General features: G+C 32.0%; 1 protein-coding gene across 1 annotated transcript in view; it reads right to left on the bottom strand.

Moving 5' to 3' along the window:
• Positions 1–1,443: 1,443 nt before the first annotated feature.
• The window catches only part of LOC139518915 (uncharacterized), a 141,238-nt gene continuing 122,309 nt past the window's right edge, over positions 1,444–20,372 (bottom strand). The window contains exon 17 of the mRNA XM_071310601.1: positions 1,444–2,724. Within this exon, the coding sequence (XP_071166702.1) occupies positions 1,587–2,724 (1,138 nt within the window). The 3' untranslated portion in view covers positions 1,444–1,586. The remainder of the gene's footprint in view (positions 2,725–20,372) is intronic.

The following is a 20,372-nucleotide window of genomic DNA, read 5'->3' as shown; positions in this document are numbered from 1 at the left end:
ACAAAATTGGTAAAAAATAGAAATAACAGTAAACAGTATAATTATATTTCTGCAACTTTATGCTAATTGCCAATTCATTATCTCAGCAGGGTGCAGGTAGATATATAGGTATTTAATAGTACATACGAGTGTTAAAAAATATTAACATAAAGGTAATTACAGAATTTGACTAACAATTTTATTAATTTCGAAAGACGATTTCTTTTTAAAATTTCATTTTATTAAGAAGGTAAAGAAAGAGCTTTCGATGTAAATAACGACTTGAACAGAAACATGGTCCATGAAACTCAATGACAGAGTAAGAATATTCAAAACTTTATATAGTATCAAATATTAAAGTTCATGTAGATTTCTTTGTTAAATAATGATGCAATATTTATCGCAATGTGTGCTGGCCTTTCTTCAAAATCATACACAGAAGTAGATCATTCTATACGAATCGATTGATGAAAAATGTTGCACCTAACCGAATATCTCCGTAAAGTATGTTACTCACTAGAGGTCGATGTTGTTAAATTGCATGGAAGCTTAAATAATATAAACAAGATGTATAGAAATAACTTGACGAAACATCATTAAAGTTGCTGAAATATGAAGTATTAAATTTGTATATCATAAAAGGGTTATTTCACCTTATTTTTGAATGATGTCTCTCGCAGTATATCCGACTTACACATCAAGAAAATGGTAGAATTATTCTTTATTGGATTCAAGCTATTTTTTTCATAATCAAAGCATCTTACTTTTCTATCTCAAGAAGAAAGCTTTTACATGTAAGTGAGGTATTTAGTCTTTGGTTTTAGTGTAGCAGTGTATCAATTCAAGTGCATGCAACACTTGTTTTATGTTAATATCAAGGCAAAAACAAACTTTTGATTTCTATTATTGTTGGATTGCCGTCTTATTGAAGTTTACCCGATTTTTTTCTTTATTGACTCTCTTATTGTACGCATGGTAATACGTTCGGTCATTTAATGCATATGAATAGTCCGTGCACATTTATCTATTTCACTTTTATTTATGAAAAGAGAATATAATTAACTTAAAATTGAGTACGATACTTAAGCAGTGTAGTCTGTTCGCCTTTTTTATAGATAGCTGCCTCCTTGGCAATCAAACCATATGACTGACCATTATGAATACGATTTGTAGCAATTTTTCGACAAAAACGTACTCAAGTTTGGCAGAAGCTTTAATTGGAATATTGAAAATGATAAATGCTATGAAAATGTATTATATTATCTTTCCTGGGTAATAAAATTTAACGCTAAAATACATTTAGCCTTAAGTTATATTTTTAGTTGATAGATGTCATTCACAGCAAGAACACAATTATTGTTTTTTTCTCGTGTATAATCCGACAAATATCGGAAATAGCAACATACTTCGTAGTAAATAAACAGACGAAGAATATAATTGGAAACAACATGTGTGTCCTTCCAGTAGGTCCTCAGACACGGAATTACCCGCGTATTTTCTTCCTATCGCATTACGACTCCCGCGAGAATTGTTAAATAAATGGACGATCTGCTTCTGGCAGTGAATATGGCACTTGAAATGTTATGAACTTCTGATGATACATATCTTTACATTGATATCATTGTTTCCTCTTGACTATTGGCATTCAGATCCTTTGAAGCTACAGGTGAATACATAGCGAAGGCGTATTCATTTGAAAGTTCAGACTTTGGCTTTTTTCGGCAACATGCACTTTTACAGCACATATTATGAACACGTTTCCTAAATAAACTCCCGGTTAAATAATAAATAAAAAAATAACAAGCTTGGTTTGAAAGACAAATCTCCTCAACCACTTTTCTAATCATTAAATACTGGAAATATTTCCTCCATGTTGGATCCAACACCATCTTGTCAACTGACATTTGATTACCATGAGGTAATAAAGATTGCATTGCATATACAATGGAGGCCGGAAGTAACGTACATATGAAATAAAACGAAACTGATAACAATGTCACTGTTGATGTTGTTGTTGCCCTTCCACTGTGCCCGGAATAACGTCGTGTGGTATCCCTTGCATCTATTTTACGTATTTCAACAATAACAAGTATGTTAAAAATTAGGACACATAATGGTATTAATAAGAAATGTAAAATCTCAGTAATAAGCGTCCATATTTTCTCAAAATTTCGGTCTCCGAAGCTTAAGAAGGCGCACAGTTTTATTTTGTCATCATAGTCCCAAAGATAGGCCTGGACTGAAGATAATCCTGCTGATACGATAAACATACCAGTTGATACCATAAGGGCTCTTTTAACAGTACAGAATTTTTTCTTCTGAAAGGGATGACATACAGCAATATATCGTTCTATTGTAAAAGCTAAAACCAACATCGGTGACAGATACTGCGGTATCATAAGGAAAACACTGAAAGTTTCACATGCACCATCACTGGCGTATAACTGTATGCCCCAGGCATAATTAAGTTCCATTATAAAATGAACAATTAGGAAGTATATATTTACGATTGCTAATATTCCTTGATATACAGCAGACGAATTCTTTCGGTTACTTTTTCCAAACCATATAGCAGCCGAGAGCGGGTTCCCAATAAAACCTATGATGTACCAAACAGGGGAGATAATCCTGTCGACTAATAAAATCTCTGGTGAAATCTGTTGTAGTGTATCTATGTATCGTGGCACTGAAGCTTTCGGTATATCAAACGTCACATTCTCAAACATTGAGGTATTTTTCACAAGACTGAAAGATAAAAACAAATGTTTCGACTGTTTCACAAATGATTACCTGAATTTAATATATTGATAAAAAGATTTAGTAGTCACTGGAGAAAAGAAAATTTGTTGAAAAAAAACTATGCGACAGGTATGGCACAGGTTGTATGAAAAAGTATTGAACAACTTTTACAATCAAAATAGTTTCTTCTCTTTTGTGTAAATTTCGACCCGTGACAGGTATTTAAGCAAAATTGGTAAAAAAATCATAAATTACATACATCTGAGTTGAACTTTAGGTGAAAAGGCCAATAAGGTATCAGTTCTAGAATTTAGAAATAAAAGTGTCATTTAAAAAAAACGGGAAATTTTATTTTTTATATCTTTTCGTCATAGAATAAATCTCTCAATTTGCAAAACATGCCTGTTTTTTTTCTACTTGTGTTTAACTTTCTTGTATTCTTGTTTTTGTTTTGTTTTGTTAGGGTTTTTTTGGTAGAGAGGGTGGCGGAATAATGAACGGACGTCCGTGAAGAATATTCAAATAAACTTAAGTTTCACTGAATAGCTTGCATTTGCGTGCAAATTTCTGAACTGTCAGCAAGTTTTTGTGCATACTATGAAATTCGACCGGAAGTCATGTTCAAGCATATTTTAACAATTTTGAACCAGTTCTATTTTTTTTTATTTTTTGCATTTGCGTTTGCATTTGCTTATCTTTTCTGATTTTAAGGACAATATCAGCAATATTGTATCCTTGGATAGAAATAGATGAGGTCTGGTTAAACTTATGGTGAAAAGACCACAGTTACAAATGTACTTGGAATCCAGAAATTTAGCATAGGAAGTAATTATAAAGCATAAATAGTTTTGCCAATAAATGTTACACTCTTTTTGTTAACAGTAGAGACACATTTGCAAATCCGAATCCTCGTGGTTAATTATTGTTTTTTTTATATATAGATTAGACCGTTTTGGTTTCTTGTTCAAATGGGTTACTCATTTCTGGGCCCTTTATAGCTTGCTGTTCGGTGTGAGTCAAGGCTCCGTGTTAAAGACCGTACTTTGACCTATAATGGTTTACTTTTACAAACTGGGACTTAGATGGAGAGTTGTCTCATTGGTACTCATACCACATCTTCGTATATCTACATATGATTGTCCATAATTATATTAGGCGATCGAGCATTCAATTTTCGTGTGAGTGATGATTTTATCAAATGGAACAGTCTTTCGCGTCTTAGACACAATTATTTAAATAGAGTTATTACCAGTCAAGAATATATTCTTTTATAGTCTTTTGAAACAATACGTGAGAAAATGATATTCTAATGTAAAGACAAGTCATCTAAATTTTACAGTAAAAAGAAATATTAATAAAAACAAGTCAAGACAATGTTTCCAGGACAGTGTCAGATTTGACCTACTATATAAAGTTATTCATGTCTGTATTGGAAGACACTGGATTATCCGAAATACTTATTGATTCAAACCATAAGTCAGAATGGAAATTCAATTTATATCTGTCACTTGGTCTTTCGGTGGATTTGTACGTAATCGATACATAACGTAACAATTGGACGATAAATTGCTGACCCGTGTTAAGAGAGAGCCATATCTCTTGCCCGTTAAAGACACCCTTGTAGATTTCGAAAAAGAGCAGGCTTATGCCGCTACACGGCAGCCAGCACTCGCACCCGCAAAGTGGAAAGGGATTAATATAAGTTGCAAAACTTTTTTCCAAATCCACTATAAATAAATATGTTCAAACTAAAACTAAACGTAACAATTGTTATCGTCTAACGTAAACTGAACACTGTCAGATAAACTAAACGAGCAGTTATTTTTTTACACAAAGTAAACAAAAATGTACATGAATCAACTTCAACTACATTAAGACTTCGTAAGTAAACCGCAACTAGAAATATGATACTTCCGTGATGTATTACCAAAACAACAAACACGTGTATACAAATAAGGACCCTTGTATCATTGCCAATGAGAAAACTACGTGCCAGTAAGCAACTATATGTCGCCGTAAGGTGTTCAGCACTGAGTAAAACCCAAGCCGTATAGTCCACTATAAAACAGTGTACTCTGTTTACAAACACGATTCCTTTTATTCTATTTCCTCAATATGAATGTTTGGAAACTGATGGAAACCGTACCATCACATTTTTAAAAGAAATAAAAGGCACAAAACAGGTTTCCTCACTGTATGTAAATATTGATGTAACTGTCAGTTTTGGCCAAGCAAAGCACATCTCAAAGGTATGTTTGGCTTAATTTGACTTCAAAACTGATATCTGAAACATTTATCTCTTTTTGCTGAGCTAATAAGCTTTGAATAGACAATATGAAGAAGTATTACCAAAAGCTTCATCGCCCTGTCCGACAAAAACAACTATGATTTATATATTATTACATATTGAATATTTTATGAGATGAGTACTGCTACGAAAATAACCTGCCTTAAACTGACAAGAAAATCCTCTCAATGAATGGTGTATTGTCGGCACTTTGATTGTCCGAGTCCAATAGTAGTATATAATACGGTTAAGCTCGCAGATGAAAAATTCTTAATTGTCAATCACACTATGGATAGGGAAGTAATCATTTAATAACGGGTTTATTCACTAAAACTAAACTAACAATTTTGCCGAGCCTAGAATTAGCTGCATGGGGAAAAATATTCCAACTTATTGTTCAATATCAATTACTATTTGATTAACTCTTGTTTGCCTAACACCCATTTGGGACAATATCACAATGTTAAATTAACTTAAGGTAGATGGGGTGTCTAAATTATAATCCATAGAATCTTTTAATAATTTGCCAAAATGTAGTTCATATCCTGCTTGTTTAAAAACATTAATAAAAAGAATGGGTCACCGGACTTATTTTCACGCTACAGGTTGTTCAAAATTGTCAAGATTTTGTATAGATTATGCATGGAAAACCCATTTTTCCGCCATAAAACGCAAACCACACCATAGAATTTTGAGATAAAATATGAGAAGATAGCTTCAATATTATACTTTCAGATAAGAAGAGAAAAAATGGGGTCACCGGACTTGTTTTCTTGATACATGTAAAAATGGGTAAATTCCTAACACATTCTATTGTAAAAGTAACACTATCTGGATTATCTGCCCTTGTATTTGAGTTGCCTCCCCTTATTTGACAAAGTTGGAAAAAAATGAATCAAACAAAAGAATTCTTATTTTTGTAAAATACAATCATAAATATGATCATACATGGCATTTTCTATATTATAATGAAAATTCTTACACATGAATTACCTACTACTATAAAAATTTGCACATTTTATCAAAGATCTAGACCTTGTTTTCTAGAATTTCAAAATCCAAGATGGAGGAAGACACCCTATCTACCTTAAGCATACATTATGGTGGCCTCGCTTCTTTCGTGTGTCATTCTATTCCCTGTTTCTGTTAGTTATCTTAATTTGAATTTTCCAAATCGATGTATAAGATTTGAACCAGTTAACTACTTTTTCCTAAATGTATTGCAGAGAAAGAATGATGATGTTGCTAATGGGTTCATATACCCTGAAAGAGTTGTAAGAGTTTCTAACGTGAAGAAAACAAAGCAATGTCCCTACACATCGGATTTAACGTCTCCATTCAGAGTGTGCGTATTTGTGTATTATTCATACATGCATCCGGGTGGATAAACGGACTTTTTGTGTTTAAGACGGTAATTGGGTACTATTTTAGATCCCGTATTTACGTAACTTGTATGAATTTTATTCTATGCTAAAGTGAATTATTAAATGCATGAAGCTAAAGAAAACGCCTAGTAGAAATCTAAGCATGGACTTTTCCTCTTTTTTTAACTCGTGTCTATGAATTAAAAAAAAATCCCAGATAAGTAAACGTAGTTTCTTATTAAAAAAAACACATCTAGGCGTGATACAAGTATTGCAATTCACATGACTTTTTTGTGTAAACATATATGCCATGAAGTAACATGCTTGTAAATCGTCAGAGGAATGCATGGGCATGTTATATAATGTAAATGCATGTTCTTTTCTTGCACTTTTAAAAAATGTATCGGGGAATAACATAAAAATTACATCCTAATACAAGTACATTATTTTGTGTTTAAAGTATGTGCACTATCGTAGTAAAAGGCGACAAAACATACTTTTGAGGGGAAAATTGAAAAGCTTTCCTAGATCTGCAGAACATTGCAAAATTGAATATAAGAAAATCATTAAAGCCTCTGTTGGTTTATTGAGTTGCAAGTTAAACTTTGTATTTGTTTTAATCAAAATCTTCCCAACAAAATAAAACTAAATTTAAACATGAATGTGTTCATTGTACACGGATGCCCCACTCGCAATATAATTGTCTATGCTCAGTAGGCTGTCAATTTGGGGGTCAAAACTAAAATTTGGCATTAAAATTAGAAAGATCGTAGCATAAGTAACATGTATACCAAGTGTCAAATTGATTAGATTTCAACTTCATCAAAAACTACATTGACCAAAAACTTTAATATGAAGCGAGACCGACGGACGAATGGACGGAACGACAGACGGACAAACAGATCAAAAAGCATAATGTCACTCTTTTATCGTAGGAGGGGCATGCAAAATATTGCAGCTATCTAGTATAACTTGTAAAAAAGTACAGTTTGTCAAATTTAAAGGACTATTGTATAGACAGCTTACACAGAGTTTTGTCTTCTTAACATTTTTAAATGAAGAAAAAAAAAGAGCGGGAAAAGCAATTTAGGCAGCAACCATTTGATTTTCTGGGGGTGGGGGGGGGGGGGGGAAGAATCAAATGGTTGCTGCCATATTGTCTCCATTACTTTTACATTGATGACAGATTTGCCTCTGTTCGGCCGACTATGAAATGGAATGTTAAGTCTTTCATTAATATATTGCAACACAAAGTTCAAACTACGTACTAATCATTACCAACATGCTAGCAATGCCTTGTGATAAGATATCAATTATTTTGATTGTAACACGTTCTAAAATGCAATCAAGAAATTGAATTGGTGATCTTACCATTATAAATAAACGCGATCGATCAAAATGCAACGCAAACAGCACTGACTTATCCAGAGAAAACGTATTATCTGGTTCAGCATGTTCTATGAAAGAGGGACGAAAGATACCAAAGGGACAGTCAAACTTATAAATCTAAAACAAACTGACAACGCCATGGCTAAAAATGAAAAAGACAAACAGAAAAACAATAGTACACATGACACAACATAGAAAGCTAAAGAATAAACAACACGAACCCCACCAAAAACTAGGGGTGATCTCAGGTGCTCCGGAAGGGTAAGCAGATCCTGACCCACATGTGGCACCCGTCGTGTTGCTTATGTGATTACAAATCCGGTAAATAGTCTAATTCGGTAGGTCACATTCATGAAAGGGAATGGGATTGTAGTTACGACGTAAGGAACATATCCGATATCATTTGTGAAACGGTTATTCCATAACGGTCAAACAACTCGTGATGGCGTCCGTATAAAATTTACGAAGGGATGATTTCAACTTCATCATTTGACATTCGATATATTGTTTCCCTTTGAAATAATTTTCCATATCTTTTATGTTATGAAGTTATAACATAGGGGAATCTGATCCTATGCTATTTTGACTTTTGGCAAAGTATGTGGCACAACTTTTTGGAATTTTGGATCCTCAATGCTCTTCAACTTTGTACTTGTTTGGCTTAATAACTATTTTGATATTAGCGTCACTGATGAGTCTTATGTAGAAGAAACGCGCGTCTGGCGTACTAAATTATAATCCTGGTAATTTTGATAACTATTAGGATTCTTATGAAATCATCAAAATATTTAAAATCAGAACTTTTCTTATCTTTGTTTTCGCAGATTCATTATGTTTAAAATATGTCGTTATGTGGATTTTTTATCATAAATATGATACGTATTTTGTATTCGTGGTTGAAGATTTGTGTTCAACAAAATACTGACAATTTTTTTGGAATTTCAAAAGAATATGTTACAACCACAAACTGAATTTTTACTCATTCTACGAAACATAGATACCCAGGAAAAAAACCTACGATAGCAGAATGCTAAGCAACATTTTTAAGACTTTCTTCGTAAAAAAAACTGTTACCCGCGTCTTAGTTTTTCAGTCTTTTATATAACTTACAAAATCAAACCGATCTGACTCATCAAGTTAACAGCAATAAGATGAAATTAATTGCGTAACCATGATTATACTTATGTCTGAAAAAAGAAAAAAGATCCCATTGTTATCTTTTGTTCTTACAAATGGACTGAAGCATCATAACAGAATCTTTCTCTGTTGTATGAAAAGTTAAATCCATATGTTGACAAAGACATTCTCTAAGAAAATAATTTGTCTGGTGTATTGACAAAGGGATATGTCTGACATATTCCATAAATTCAATGTCAAAGCTGTTTATTGTGCTGTTGATTAAGTTGTCGAGCGTTAGGAATATATTAATTACTTTCCGAAATCCTTTATAACTTTATCAAAAGAACATGAGACGTATTTGGAAGTACGGGTTATGCTTAGGTTAAAAGATTTCTGAATTGGTCCTTACTCGTTCATACAATACATTTTACAAAGCCACACTGTCAAGAACGTATAACGCATTTGGAAGTATGTATTATGCTTAGGTTAAAAGATTCCTGAATTGGTCCTGACTCGTTCCTACAATACATTTAACAAAGCCACACTTTCATGTGATAGTCATCTAATATGTGCATGTGGCATGTAATTGATAAAGTGTCATTCAAGATCTTATTTATACATTTTACCTCACGAGTAAATAAGTATTCGTATTTATAAATTATGAAGTATCTGTACCTTGTATTCTAATTTATGTATTCTATCACGTCAGTTAATAAAAACATAATGTTGTACTTCATGTTTTTTTAAGTTCATTTGCTTCTTAATTTGGTATTTCAAAAATTTTAATTGATTGATGCATTGCTGCTCAAAGCAAATGTAAAACATGTTCTTTTTAAGATGCGATCTTTACTCGTTTATATCAAGTCAGGAATTTAAAAGTTTGTTTTACCCATAATGGTTGATAAAATTAAACGTGACTTAGATTTTATCAGTTTTTATGGACTTTCTTATGAATTCACCTTGGAGCTCAGTATTTTTGTTAAACTTTTTTACCCCAAAATTTGTTCAAAGAATAAACTAGAACGACGAATATTTTATAGCTAGCCGGTTACAATGCTATCAGAACTTACTTCATCATTATACTAAAGTTTGCCTTTGATACAGTGTAATGTTTGTTCTTTGATTTTTATATCTTCCGTTCCGTGAATAAGAAGACGAAGATTATTTGCAGAAACGGTCATTAGAACCACTAATGATACATAATCCCTGTACAGATAAATGGATTTTATATCAAAGTTAAGAGATGACATTTATTGCTTTCAATAAGATGATATCAAATATTAAAATTAATTTGTGTATTCCATTTAGTAGAAACAATAATGCGTTCAACTGTTTGGGATAATGAATTAATTAATGTGGGATTTATATTATTCATTAATTTCAGAATGCATATGGGGGTTTAAAGCGGGAACTTGATGCCATTGCGTCTAAGTAAAATAGCTATAAAAAAAACTTGCTGCCAAAAGAAAGTGGTATAATAAATTATATGAATGTTTTAAAAATTCACTTGATTTACATTATTTGTCATTTAATGAATAACATTGCAACAATTTCAAAGACAGAGGGCGGCGTTTTAACGTTTTTATACGAAATAAAATATCTGTGTTGTCCATGTGTTATACTTTTGGAAACATTTTTGGTACGCATTACATATCTTGCTAAATACGTTATGTATGCATTTCTAAAAAAAGTTAATAGAATTAAGAATAAAAATGGGGAATAAGTCAAAGAGATGTTAAACAATCCGACCAAATAGCAGATATCCTTCGAAGGCCACCAATGGGTCTCCTACGCAGCGAGAACGTTCCGCATACGAAGATGGACCTCCACTGGCCCCTAAATAAAAAGAACTTCAAGTCACTTTCAGAAAAGATGTCAGAAAAAGGCGTATGATGCATGCTCAAGATGCATGATACAGTATAAAATACTGTGCAAATTCTTCAGTTCGTAAATTTAATATGAAAACTGATAATGCAATAGAAACAAGAGTACCACTTAGTGAATGTTGTGTTCCCTATTTTAAACACGATACAGAGATCTGTCAATAGACACTCCGTGATTTTAAAAAAGTTTAAAGTCAAACAATACTATCTTAATATATGAAAACAACCCGTTAGATTAACCTTTACCAGAAATGCTCAAAGACAAATATTTGAAAGCAAAGGATTAATTAGAACCGAAACATCGACTAAAATGGGCTTTGCTGATTGTTGAAGCCCGTACGGTGACCTACAGTTGTTAATTTCTGTGTCATCTTGGTCTCTTGTGGAGAGTTGTCTCAATTGCAATCATATCACATCATCTTTTTTTACCGCAACCTTCAATTTTTTCATCGTGAACTTTGTGTTTTTGTAGCACTCATCACCTACAAATGTGAAAAAAGCTCACAGTGGAAACGTTATTTCAAGACTATCAAGAGTTCCTTGATACTTGCATTGAAGTAACGAAATTTTTAAGTTTAGGTTGGTCCTCTCTTTGAATGGTTTACGTTTTATTAGGTTTTTCTTGAACTTTTTTTAAAAAATGTGTCACAGATTACCAATGATATGTTCCGTTTGTTTAGGCTGCATTTCTTTCTAACCAAAATTTTGAAAACGTTGTCTCGCGTTTATTGTTGCTTTCTCAAAAGTAGAAACAAATACATAGTTTGATAAGTCTTTACTGACCCTGTTTGAACTTTCAATAATCGTGTGTGTTAGAAAGAAATGCACTCTTTGTAACCACAATTCCACTTTCGTTTTCTACTTTATGACATCACCGGATTATGTATTGTCACTAGTGGAGCATTTCGTCAGCTTATGTTTTTATTACCAATTTATTCCCATTTTACCATTATTAAATTTATTGATCAATCGTTTTAATGATTGAGAAAAATGTGAGAAAAAATATGTGTTGTTGACTGTCTCATGTGCAATTCTTTTAACTCGTATTATTTTAATGTTTTAAAATATGTTACAGTTGAATAATTGTTACATTATAGAACGTTTAGAGAAAACTACGTATGTAAATCTTTAAAACACTTTACAATTTTTACTTTCAAAACACAATTTATAATGGTCATTAAAACTATTTTGCAAATACTTTCGTGAATGAAAAGAAGGTAAATTGGTATATTAATAATAAACAGTTAATGCTTGCATTTGAAAAAACATAACGCAAGGGAACAACGCTTTACAGCTGTTCATTATGTCAGCTATACAGCGAGTCCATCAACTATACAGCGAGTCCATCAGCTATACAGCGAGTCCATCAGCTATACAGCGAGGCCATCAACAAATATTTACAAACCCTTGATATTCTGACATTATGAAAGGTTCATTCTTATACGGAATACCAGTTAGTTGCATCAGTGAGTTAAATATAGCAAATATTAAAAGAAAAAAATATTATAAACGTTACATCTTTGGCATGTCACATGTGGAGCAGAATATGCTGACCCTTCTAGAGGACATGACATAACCACCCGATTTTGGTGGGGTTTCGCGATGCGCAGCCTTTAGTTTTCTATGTTGTATTTTGTTGTTTGTTTATTAGTTTTTTATCAGGACATTGTCAGTTTATTTTGACTAATGAGTTTGAGTGTCCTTTTTGTATCGTTCGCCTCTCTTGTTCGTCACACTTCAATAAGTTCACATTTATAATGATTGAAACCTTTAATACAAAAAAGTTAAAAACCGTATCATATAACATTTGTAACTTGATAATTTTAACCGGATATAAAATTTTATGATCGTATTTCGCAAACCTTTTATAAAGATGTAGTGTGATTTCCAATTTAGTGAATAACACAAAAATATAGTGTACAGTCTCGGTGAGGAAGAACTTTATATAGCATGGTTCAAAACAAAGAGTCAATACAGGACTTGTATGCATTGCTTGCTTTCGTTTCTAGCAGAAAAAACTTTAACTATGTGCAAACAAACGAAATTCAATGATCGCGACTACGTCATAACTCCAAAGTGCTTTCATATTTTAAATGGTAAATATCATTGTGTTGAGGCGATGCCGATACTCAATTCTCTCCACTAATTCCAGAACTGAAATTCCAGGAAAATAAAGAGCAGTACATGCATTATACACAAAAAGAAACTAAGTAAAATTGAGAATGGAAATGGGAAATGTGTCAAAGCGTCAACAACCCGACCATAGAGCAGACAACACACGAAGGCCATCAATGGGTCTTCAATGAAGCGAGAAACTCCAGCACCCGGAGGCGTCCTTCAGCTGGCCCTTAAGTCTACAAATCAAGCTAAAATTGCATATCGAAGTCATAAGGCAATATTAAATTATAGTTTTTTTCGGCATATTAAACTTTCGTTCATTTCAAAATATCGTTTATAGAACTCTATGCCGTAACTCATTTTAATTTAATTTTACTAACATGTCTTCTTTCTTAGCAAATTTCAAGACAGGACAATATTATTCCGAAAATAGTACATGGATAAACAACGATGGCCTTATCCAATGCAATCGAAAGGCCATACACAACCACACAAACACACATGCACACTCTTACATAAAAGCTAAGTAATGAGTATGAAACAAAGACAAATATTCGGTTAAGTAATATAATTAAGTTAGGAGAGGTTTCAGAGTGGATGAGACGTTTTAATATCTTAGGATAATGAGTGTAAAAAAAATTATTCACGTTCCAGTTTACAGTCGTAACATAAATGTAAATATTTGTAACACAGTTTTAAGATATCAAGATGTCAGATGTTTCATCGTAGTTTCGTGAAGGAATTTTAGGGTTTATCTTTTTTAAAGTATATATATAAATACTAAAGCCATGGTCTGCATTCTTATTCAAGTTTCAGTTGCTATCTTGGATTTGCTGGGATACATTTTTCTCTATAATTTATTTATAAATAAATGCAATATAGAACATGCTTTTTTATAAATTGCATTTATATGTAATTTCCAACAACATGAACAAGCCTTACACTCAAAGTTTAGACCTAGGTGGCAGTGACTTTTAACTTCTTTTATGTGTACCTCACAGCCGTAACGCATTCTGAAAAAGTATCGTCTTGCACAAAATGGACATGTCAACAAAAATAAGAGGAAAATTAATGAACGTTTACTTCTAATGTTATAGATCACGTAAACAAATTTTAAGTTTTATCTATTTACTAAACTGAGAAACTCCTGAAATAATTATATATTTTTCTTTAGATCTAATAAGAAATAAAGCATGATTACAAATTCGTTTTAGATAACCTTCACTCCCTGTATTAAATCAAATAAATAGATAAGTTAACAGCTTACAGTAGTCTCCTTGTTTTTCTGCGAAAAAAAATCAAAAGCATTTGAATTAAGTACTAATAGAACAATCCTACCTTAAAAGATCTTCCAAATCGAAAGAAGACATAGTTTATCATGTATGCACACACAATCATATCGATATAATGTTACATATCCCAGTAGTATTTAAAATTCCGTAATAAGTCAACTAAACGGGTCAAGATGGTGTGCCTGAATGACTGTCTGTACCTGCGGACTGGATATCATCGCATTCAATAAACTACGCAGGAATCGTGTGTAAAATTCATAAATTATGCTTCTTAATACAAGGGAGTAGTTGAAGTGTATCACACACAAACGGGTGAAAGAAAAATATATCTGCAACAATTCAATAAAAACAACATTTTACAAAAACTCGTACTTGCCACGCGATGATGATTATGATAGCAACACTTCGTTAAATGTCACTTAAGGTGGTACCTAACACTTTCACTAAAATTAATTTGGTTCGTTTAATTTTGATAAAATTTTGACAAAGTATTTACTTTGCCCCTTTAACAAAAATATAAAAATTTCAAAAATTTTGAACCAACCGTTTTGTCAGAAAAATTACACTGGTTATATAGCAGTTTGACAAACACCAATTTTGATCTTTCAGAAGCTTATTATTCCCTTTACAACACAACGTAATTAAAACGTTTACCTGATTTTACAGAGTTATCTCCCTGTAGTGTTAGGTACCACCTTAAAGGATGTAAACTATATAAAAAAAAAACATCAATTTAGCTAACTTTTGTCATCAATTCAACCATCATACACGATTTACTAGGTCAATTTAGCTGTGCTATTGAGATTCTTGGTAAATAATCATGGAACAAATTAACACCTCCTACTATCTTGTAACCGTTAAATTATCATTTATAAATATATATAACAGAGAAAGATATATAATATTGCCGGGATTTTATGAAAAAATAAAGATATCAAGACACAATCAGAGACCACGTTGTACAACTATACGCACAATAAATAACAAGCGGAACATTCAAATCTATAAATTTTCCTACTGAACGGCATTAGCTAATAATTCGCTCGTATACCCTGAAGATATTGTCAAATTCATTCAAATCGGCGAATTACCAATTGTGGAGGTCGTATACATATATTCCCCCAAACAAGGTGAGACCTATGGTCTATAAAACATCAAATTTATAAGGATACTGCCTAGAAATAAATATCGAAGAGAAATAATTGATATGTAGAAAGAAATATAAGATTTCACCACCTACATCGATTTAATGAACCCAGTATTGTTTCACAACACTTAACACGCCAAAATGATCAAACTAATACAAAATCGAATACCGGAGATAGATAAGGTAGTAAAAACATATTGATACTAATTCATTGTGGATTAGATATTGGCAATACTATAGTATTCCTGATAACCTGCGAATAAAACTTGAGGGCGAATCCTGATATTCCTGCCTAGAACTTTGTTATCCATTAAGAATGTAATGCTTATTTTTGTAATTTTATTGGGGTGTAAAAGTGTTGACCGAAGAAAAGTTTGTTATATTAAACGCGAAAGCGCCTCATTTTCAAAATATGCTCACGGTCAACGCTTTTACAACCCTATAAAATTACTTTAAATGAAGCTTTCCATAATTAAAAAAAAAAATTTGCTACGATCATGAAAACACGATTTCTATCTAGTTTTTCTTTTATTTACCAGGTCACTTTATTGTGCAAGCTTTGGTCATTATGAATGTAACATTTCATTTTGAAGGTAAATTTTAGAATGACGCAGATTGCTGTTAGCCATTGCAATGCAATGTATTATAATGATACATACATGTATTGTATTGATTCATTTATATCATACTTTTCAAAAACATGAAATGAAATACCTTTCTTTTGTTATTCTATTCACATCTAGCTCCATTTTGGCATATTGATTTAAATTCAATTGTTTAAATGTTCTCCATGGGAACACTTGAAGGACAGAACTCGAAAGTAGTCTATAAGCCAACTTTCGAGCTATGCCCTTCACCGGAAAAGTTCGTCATGTATGCGCACCGTTAAGGTATACAACCACTAATTCGGGCCCGGTCAGAAAGAACATTACAAGAAAGTAATACATAAAAAAATTATGTTAAACCAAATAGTTCCTCCGCATAGCTGTATCCGTTTGTCAATAGTTATAATATTTGGGCAGTTTTGGTATCAAATGAAAGCTTAGGGACTTTGAATCACTGTACAACCCTTGTTGAAAGAATTTTGTTAATAATAAAAAAGTATACACCATTACAATAGGAGGGAACTTTTGCCCGGTTGTTCAGATCAAAAGTACTTGTTTTTGTACTTTTTAAATTCCGGGAAACCAGTACGCCCTAATATGCAATTAAAGGTATATTGAATTTTTCAGCAGAATTCAGGATAAGGTACAGTTTTGACATGAAATGGCTGCCACTTTATTTGAACTTAAAACACAAAGTAGCCCGTAATTCATTATCAGATAGAGGGTTCTCCCGTGTCCATGTGTTATTAAAACTCATCATGTGTCTTCGTGCTCGTCATTACCCCGTCCCGAATTATTCTGCTCCATTTTTTAGTTTGCTGAAATGACTGCTCATAAAAAAAAACAGTTTTTATTGATGGATCCATTAAATGATGGAGCTAGAGAAGCGTCTGCTCCAATCTTTTCATACCACAGAAGCAAGCGAAATAGTGTTGATACTGCAGTTTATTGCTAAAATAAAATGTATTATTTGTCGTAACTATATCTGTTTAGTCTTAAGGCAATCAAGAATGCAAACATTAATAATCCATTAATGATCTTCGTGTTATTTGTACTTTTATTTTTTTTATTTACAAAGACATAGCTCTGTAATGGTTGTCATGCCTATCAACGGAAGCTAATTTATGGACCCGGATGTCAAAACTACATAAAATGGTGCAACACATCCTACCTTATATTAAAGATCATGTTTTAATTTGAAGTGAAATGTTGGAGTAAACTTGTTAGTAAAAAGTTACATGAATTTTGCTATTAAATAAAATATTAACCTAGTTGACAAGATACAAATCCAATACACACGAATGAAGTTTGTTATCTAAACCACTTTCAACTGAAAGACATTTTTGTACAGTGGTGAAAATGTACAAAGGTGATTAATACTGAAATAATTTTTAGCGTTTTTATTCAATTTTCAACTTCCACGAAACTGGTGTATGGTTCTCAAATCTGTATGAAGGAATACAGTATGAGTAAAGTTAGAATTTTTTGCTGGAAGTAAAAAAACAATTACCGTTTGCATAGTCGTATAATGTCGTACATGTATATGTTGCAGTCAAATTAGGGGAATAAAACAAATTCATGTTTCCAGTAAAATAAAACTGTATGGAGCTAACAGGGGGAAGTAATTATCGCTACTTTTAAGAGATTTTCGTGAGATTAATATTTTGTTCATTGAAATATAATACGCAACTGCAAACACACCCAATATAATTAAAACAAATAAGAAACTTTCACCCTATACACAAGCAGCTCCGGAAGGATACATCGTAACGATAGCCGTCATGATTTTGGATAAACATTAAGATAGATATCATTCAGCTTTTATAAAATTAAGTCATTCCGGTTTCAGTCTCAACAGAAAATATCAATTTGCTCTAATTTGTCAGCACGAAAGCTTCCTAAAACATTTATCATATGACTACTAAATCCCAAGTATGATTGATATAGTTGCCACTGGATGTTTTACAAACAATAATTATGTTAGTGTTATAGGAATATGTGCAGGTCGTACTAAATTGATGTAAATGCCAGAGGGAAACGTGCTGTTCCACGACTATTATTTGATACAGAATCGATGATATCCAGACATACCCTTGAGATATACATGTGCATTGTCCTGTATATTTTGATTCTATCTAGTTTGTAATTCAATATCATTTCGAACCATTTAAATAATTGCATGTTGTTTGTACATGTACATGTACTTTTATTAAAGTATAATAAAGGACAAATATAAATAATTGGGTATATTATAAAGGAACATTACCATCTACTTATAAATCTAATTTATCAATTGAAGACTTGGATCATATTATATGTCATTAATTATATTCGCTATGATAGTACAGTTATAAATAAATGAATATTTGATTTTCAATGTTAACTTCAAACTATTGTAGTAAAGTCATCAACACATATTGTAGGTCAATCTAACAAAAAATGATATTAAATTATTAAATAATATGCAAATTGATAATATTTGAATTACCGATATTGCATCCAAAAAATCGTATCAAAAAGTTAAATCACAACGGAAAATTCATATAATCAAATGGCAAAATCAAAAGCTCAAACTCGCCAAACGAATGCTTATGGATAACAACTATCAAATTCCTGACTTGATTTCTGAAGGGTGGCACTACGTTATAACGGACCAGACCACCGATGATTGGTCCAAAGGAGAAATTTATCTCACCTAATGGATGTTGTTGGATTTTAGATTGTTGGAGAAAACGTTCTAGAACTACTCCGTTTAAGCACATTTATACTAACATAAGGAAGTTTGCTGCTCACTTTCAAAATAAATAGCTTTCCATAACATTAGTATATATTGATAGGGGATCAATTGAGGAATAAAAAAAAGCAAACAAAATATAGGGGTCAACGTGCTTGTTTTTGAGATATTAGCCATTGAAATTTTGGCGGGAAAATGACCTGTCTTGAATTTTTATGGCTTTTTCATTGACCAGTTGCTCAAAAATTATTAAAAAATTAATAAGATTTTATGAGACTTTTACAAATGCCTTATAATTATACATGTAAAAGATTTGTAAAAAGAAAAAAGGGGGTCCATGGGCAAATTTTTTTAAGGCATTCAAATGGATAAATCCAGAGGATTTCGAAAATCTGACAAAAATTCAAAAACATGACAAGCAAACATCCTTCAAGATCAAATGGTATATACCAATCCGCTATCTAGTTGGTAGTGACGCCATGATTATTTTACATCATTTGAACATAAATTCATCTACCAACAACATATGTTTTTTAAGAAAAATCTATGGAGTAGTTATTTACGATTTTATGATTCAATACAATTTTAAGAATGTTTTTCGCTTTTTTATGTGCATTCTATACGAATATTCACCTATCTTGAGATAAATGCATTATTTTTTATAGTATCAGTTATCTTTCGAAATAGAGCCAAAGTGGTATGCAAAATTATACAGAATTTTTTTTTAACAATTTGCTGACTAAATGAATTGTTCTGATGCTTTTTTTTCTGAACAAAAGAAGACCATAGAGTTATTTCCACTTTTGAGGATGGTTAACTTAAATCTACGATGGGCAAAATAGAGTTGTGTTGTGCAAAACCAACATGGCTGAAAAGTAATGTCCATAAATAGGCTTCCACAGGAAAAAACAGTACATGATTGACCATCCAGAATCATACATTTAATTTTGAAACCGGACAGAATTCCTCAAATACCGGTTTGTGAGTAATTTACAACCTCCAGTGCACTTTACAGACAATAGAGGAGCGTTTAACATCGTGTAGAGTATTTATTGTTTATTTAACAATCTTATTTGAGAATGAAATGAAATTTTGAAAATTGAACATCTTATGTATTGGTGTTGACGTTAAATGATTTTACATCGGTTTTACCCATTTTGACTGAGGACAATTCAAATTTGATTACTTAAAGTGACAATTTTATTTACGCTGTTAGTGCATTGAATTTGATATTTCACAGACTCTCCTCTCCATTTTTAACAACTGCAATGACAAAACTTGATTTAATAACTGTAGTCTCATATTTGTCAGTAATTTTATTATTCTAGTAGACCGTTTCTTGCACGCATCATTTTTCATATTCACTTCATAGAATATATATCATATGAGAATAAACTGCCATTCCAAAAGTACATTGTCATTCGACATACAGACACATTTGCAAGTTTATCAATACCAAAAACAATACTAACAGAATTTTCTTTCGATAATGAAAAAAAATCGTGATATGCTAGAACACCTCGGGTGTAAATCATTTATTTTGCTACACAATTTTATTCTATATTTAGTATTCTGTCCCAACTGTTAGAATTTCATCTAGACTGAATTTATAATATCTGTTTTAATTTTGCTATAGAAGACAGTACAAAGGCAGTTCAACTTAATTATCAAAGCCAGAAAGAAGCAATATCCAATTATTCAATGTATTATTTCTTT

This window comes from Mytilus edulis, chromosome 4, assembly GCF_963676685.1.
Source record: "Mytilus edulis chromosome 4, xbMytEdul2.2, whole genome shotgun sequence".
NCBI classification, from domain to species: Eukaryota; Metazoa; Mollusca; class Bivalvia; order Mytilida; family Mytilidae; genus Mytilus; species Mytilus edulis.
This window is presented reverse-complemented; position numbering and strand designations above follow the sequence as displayed.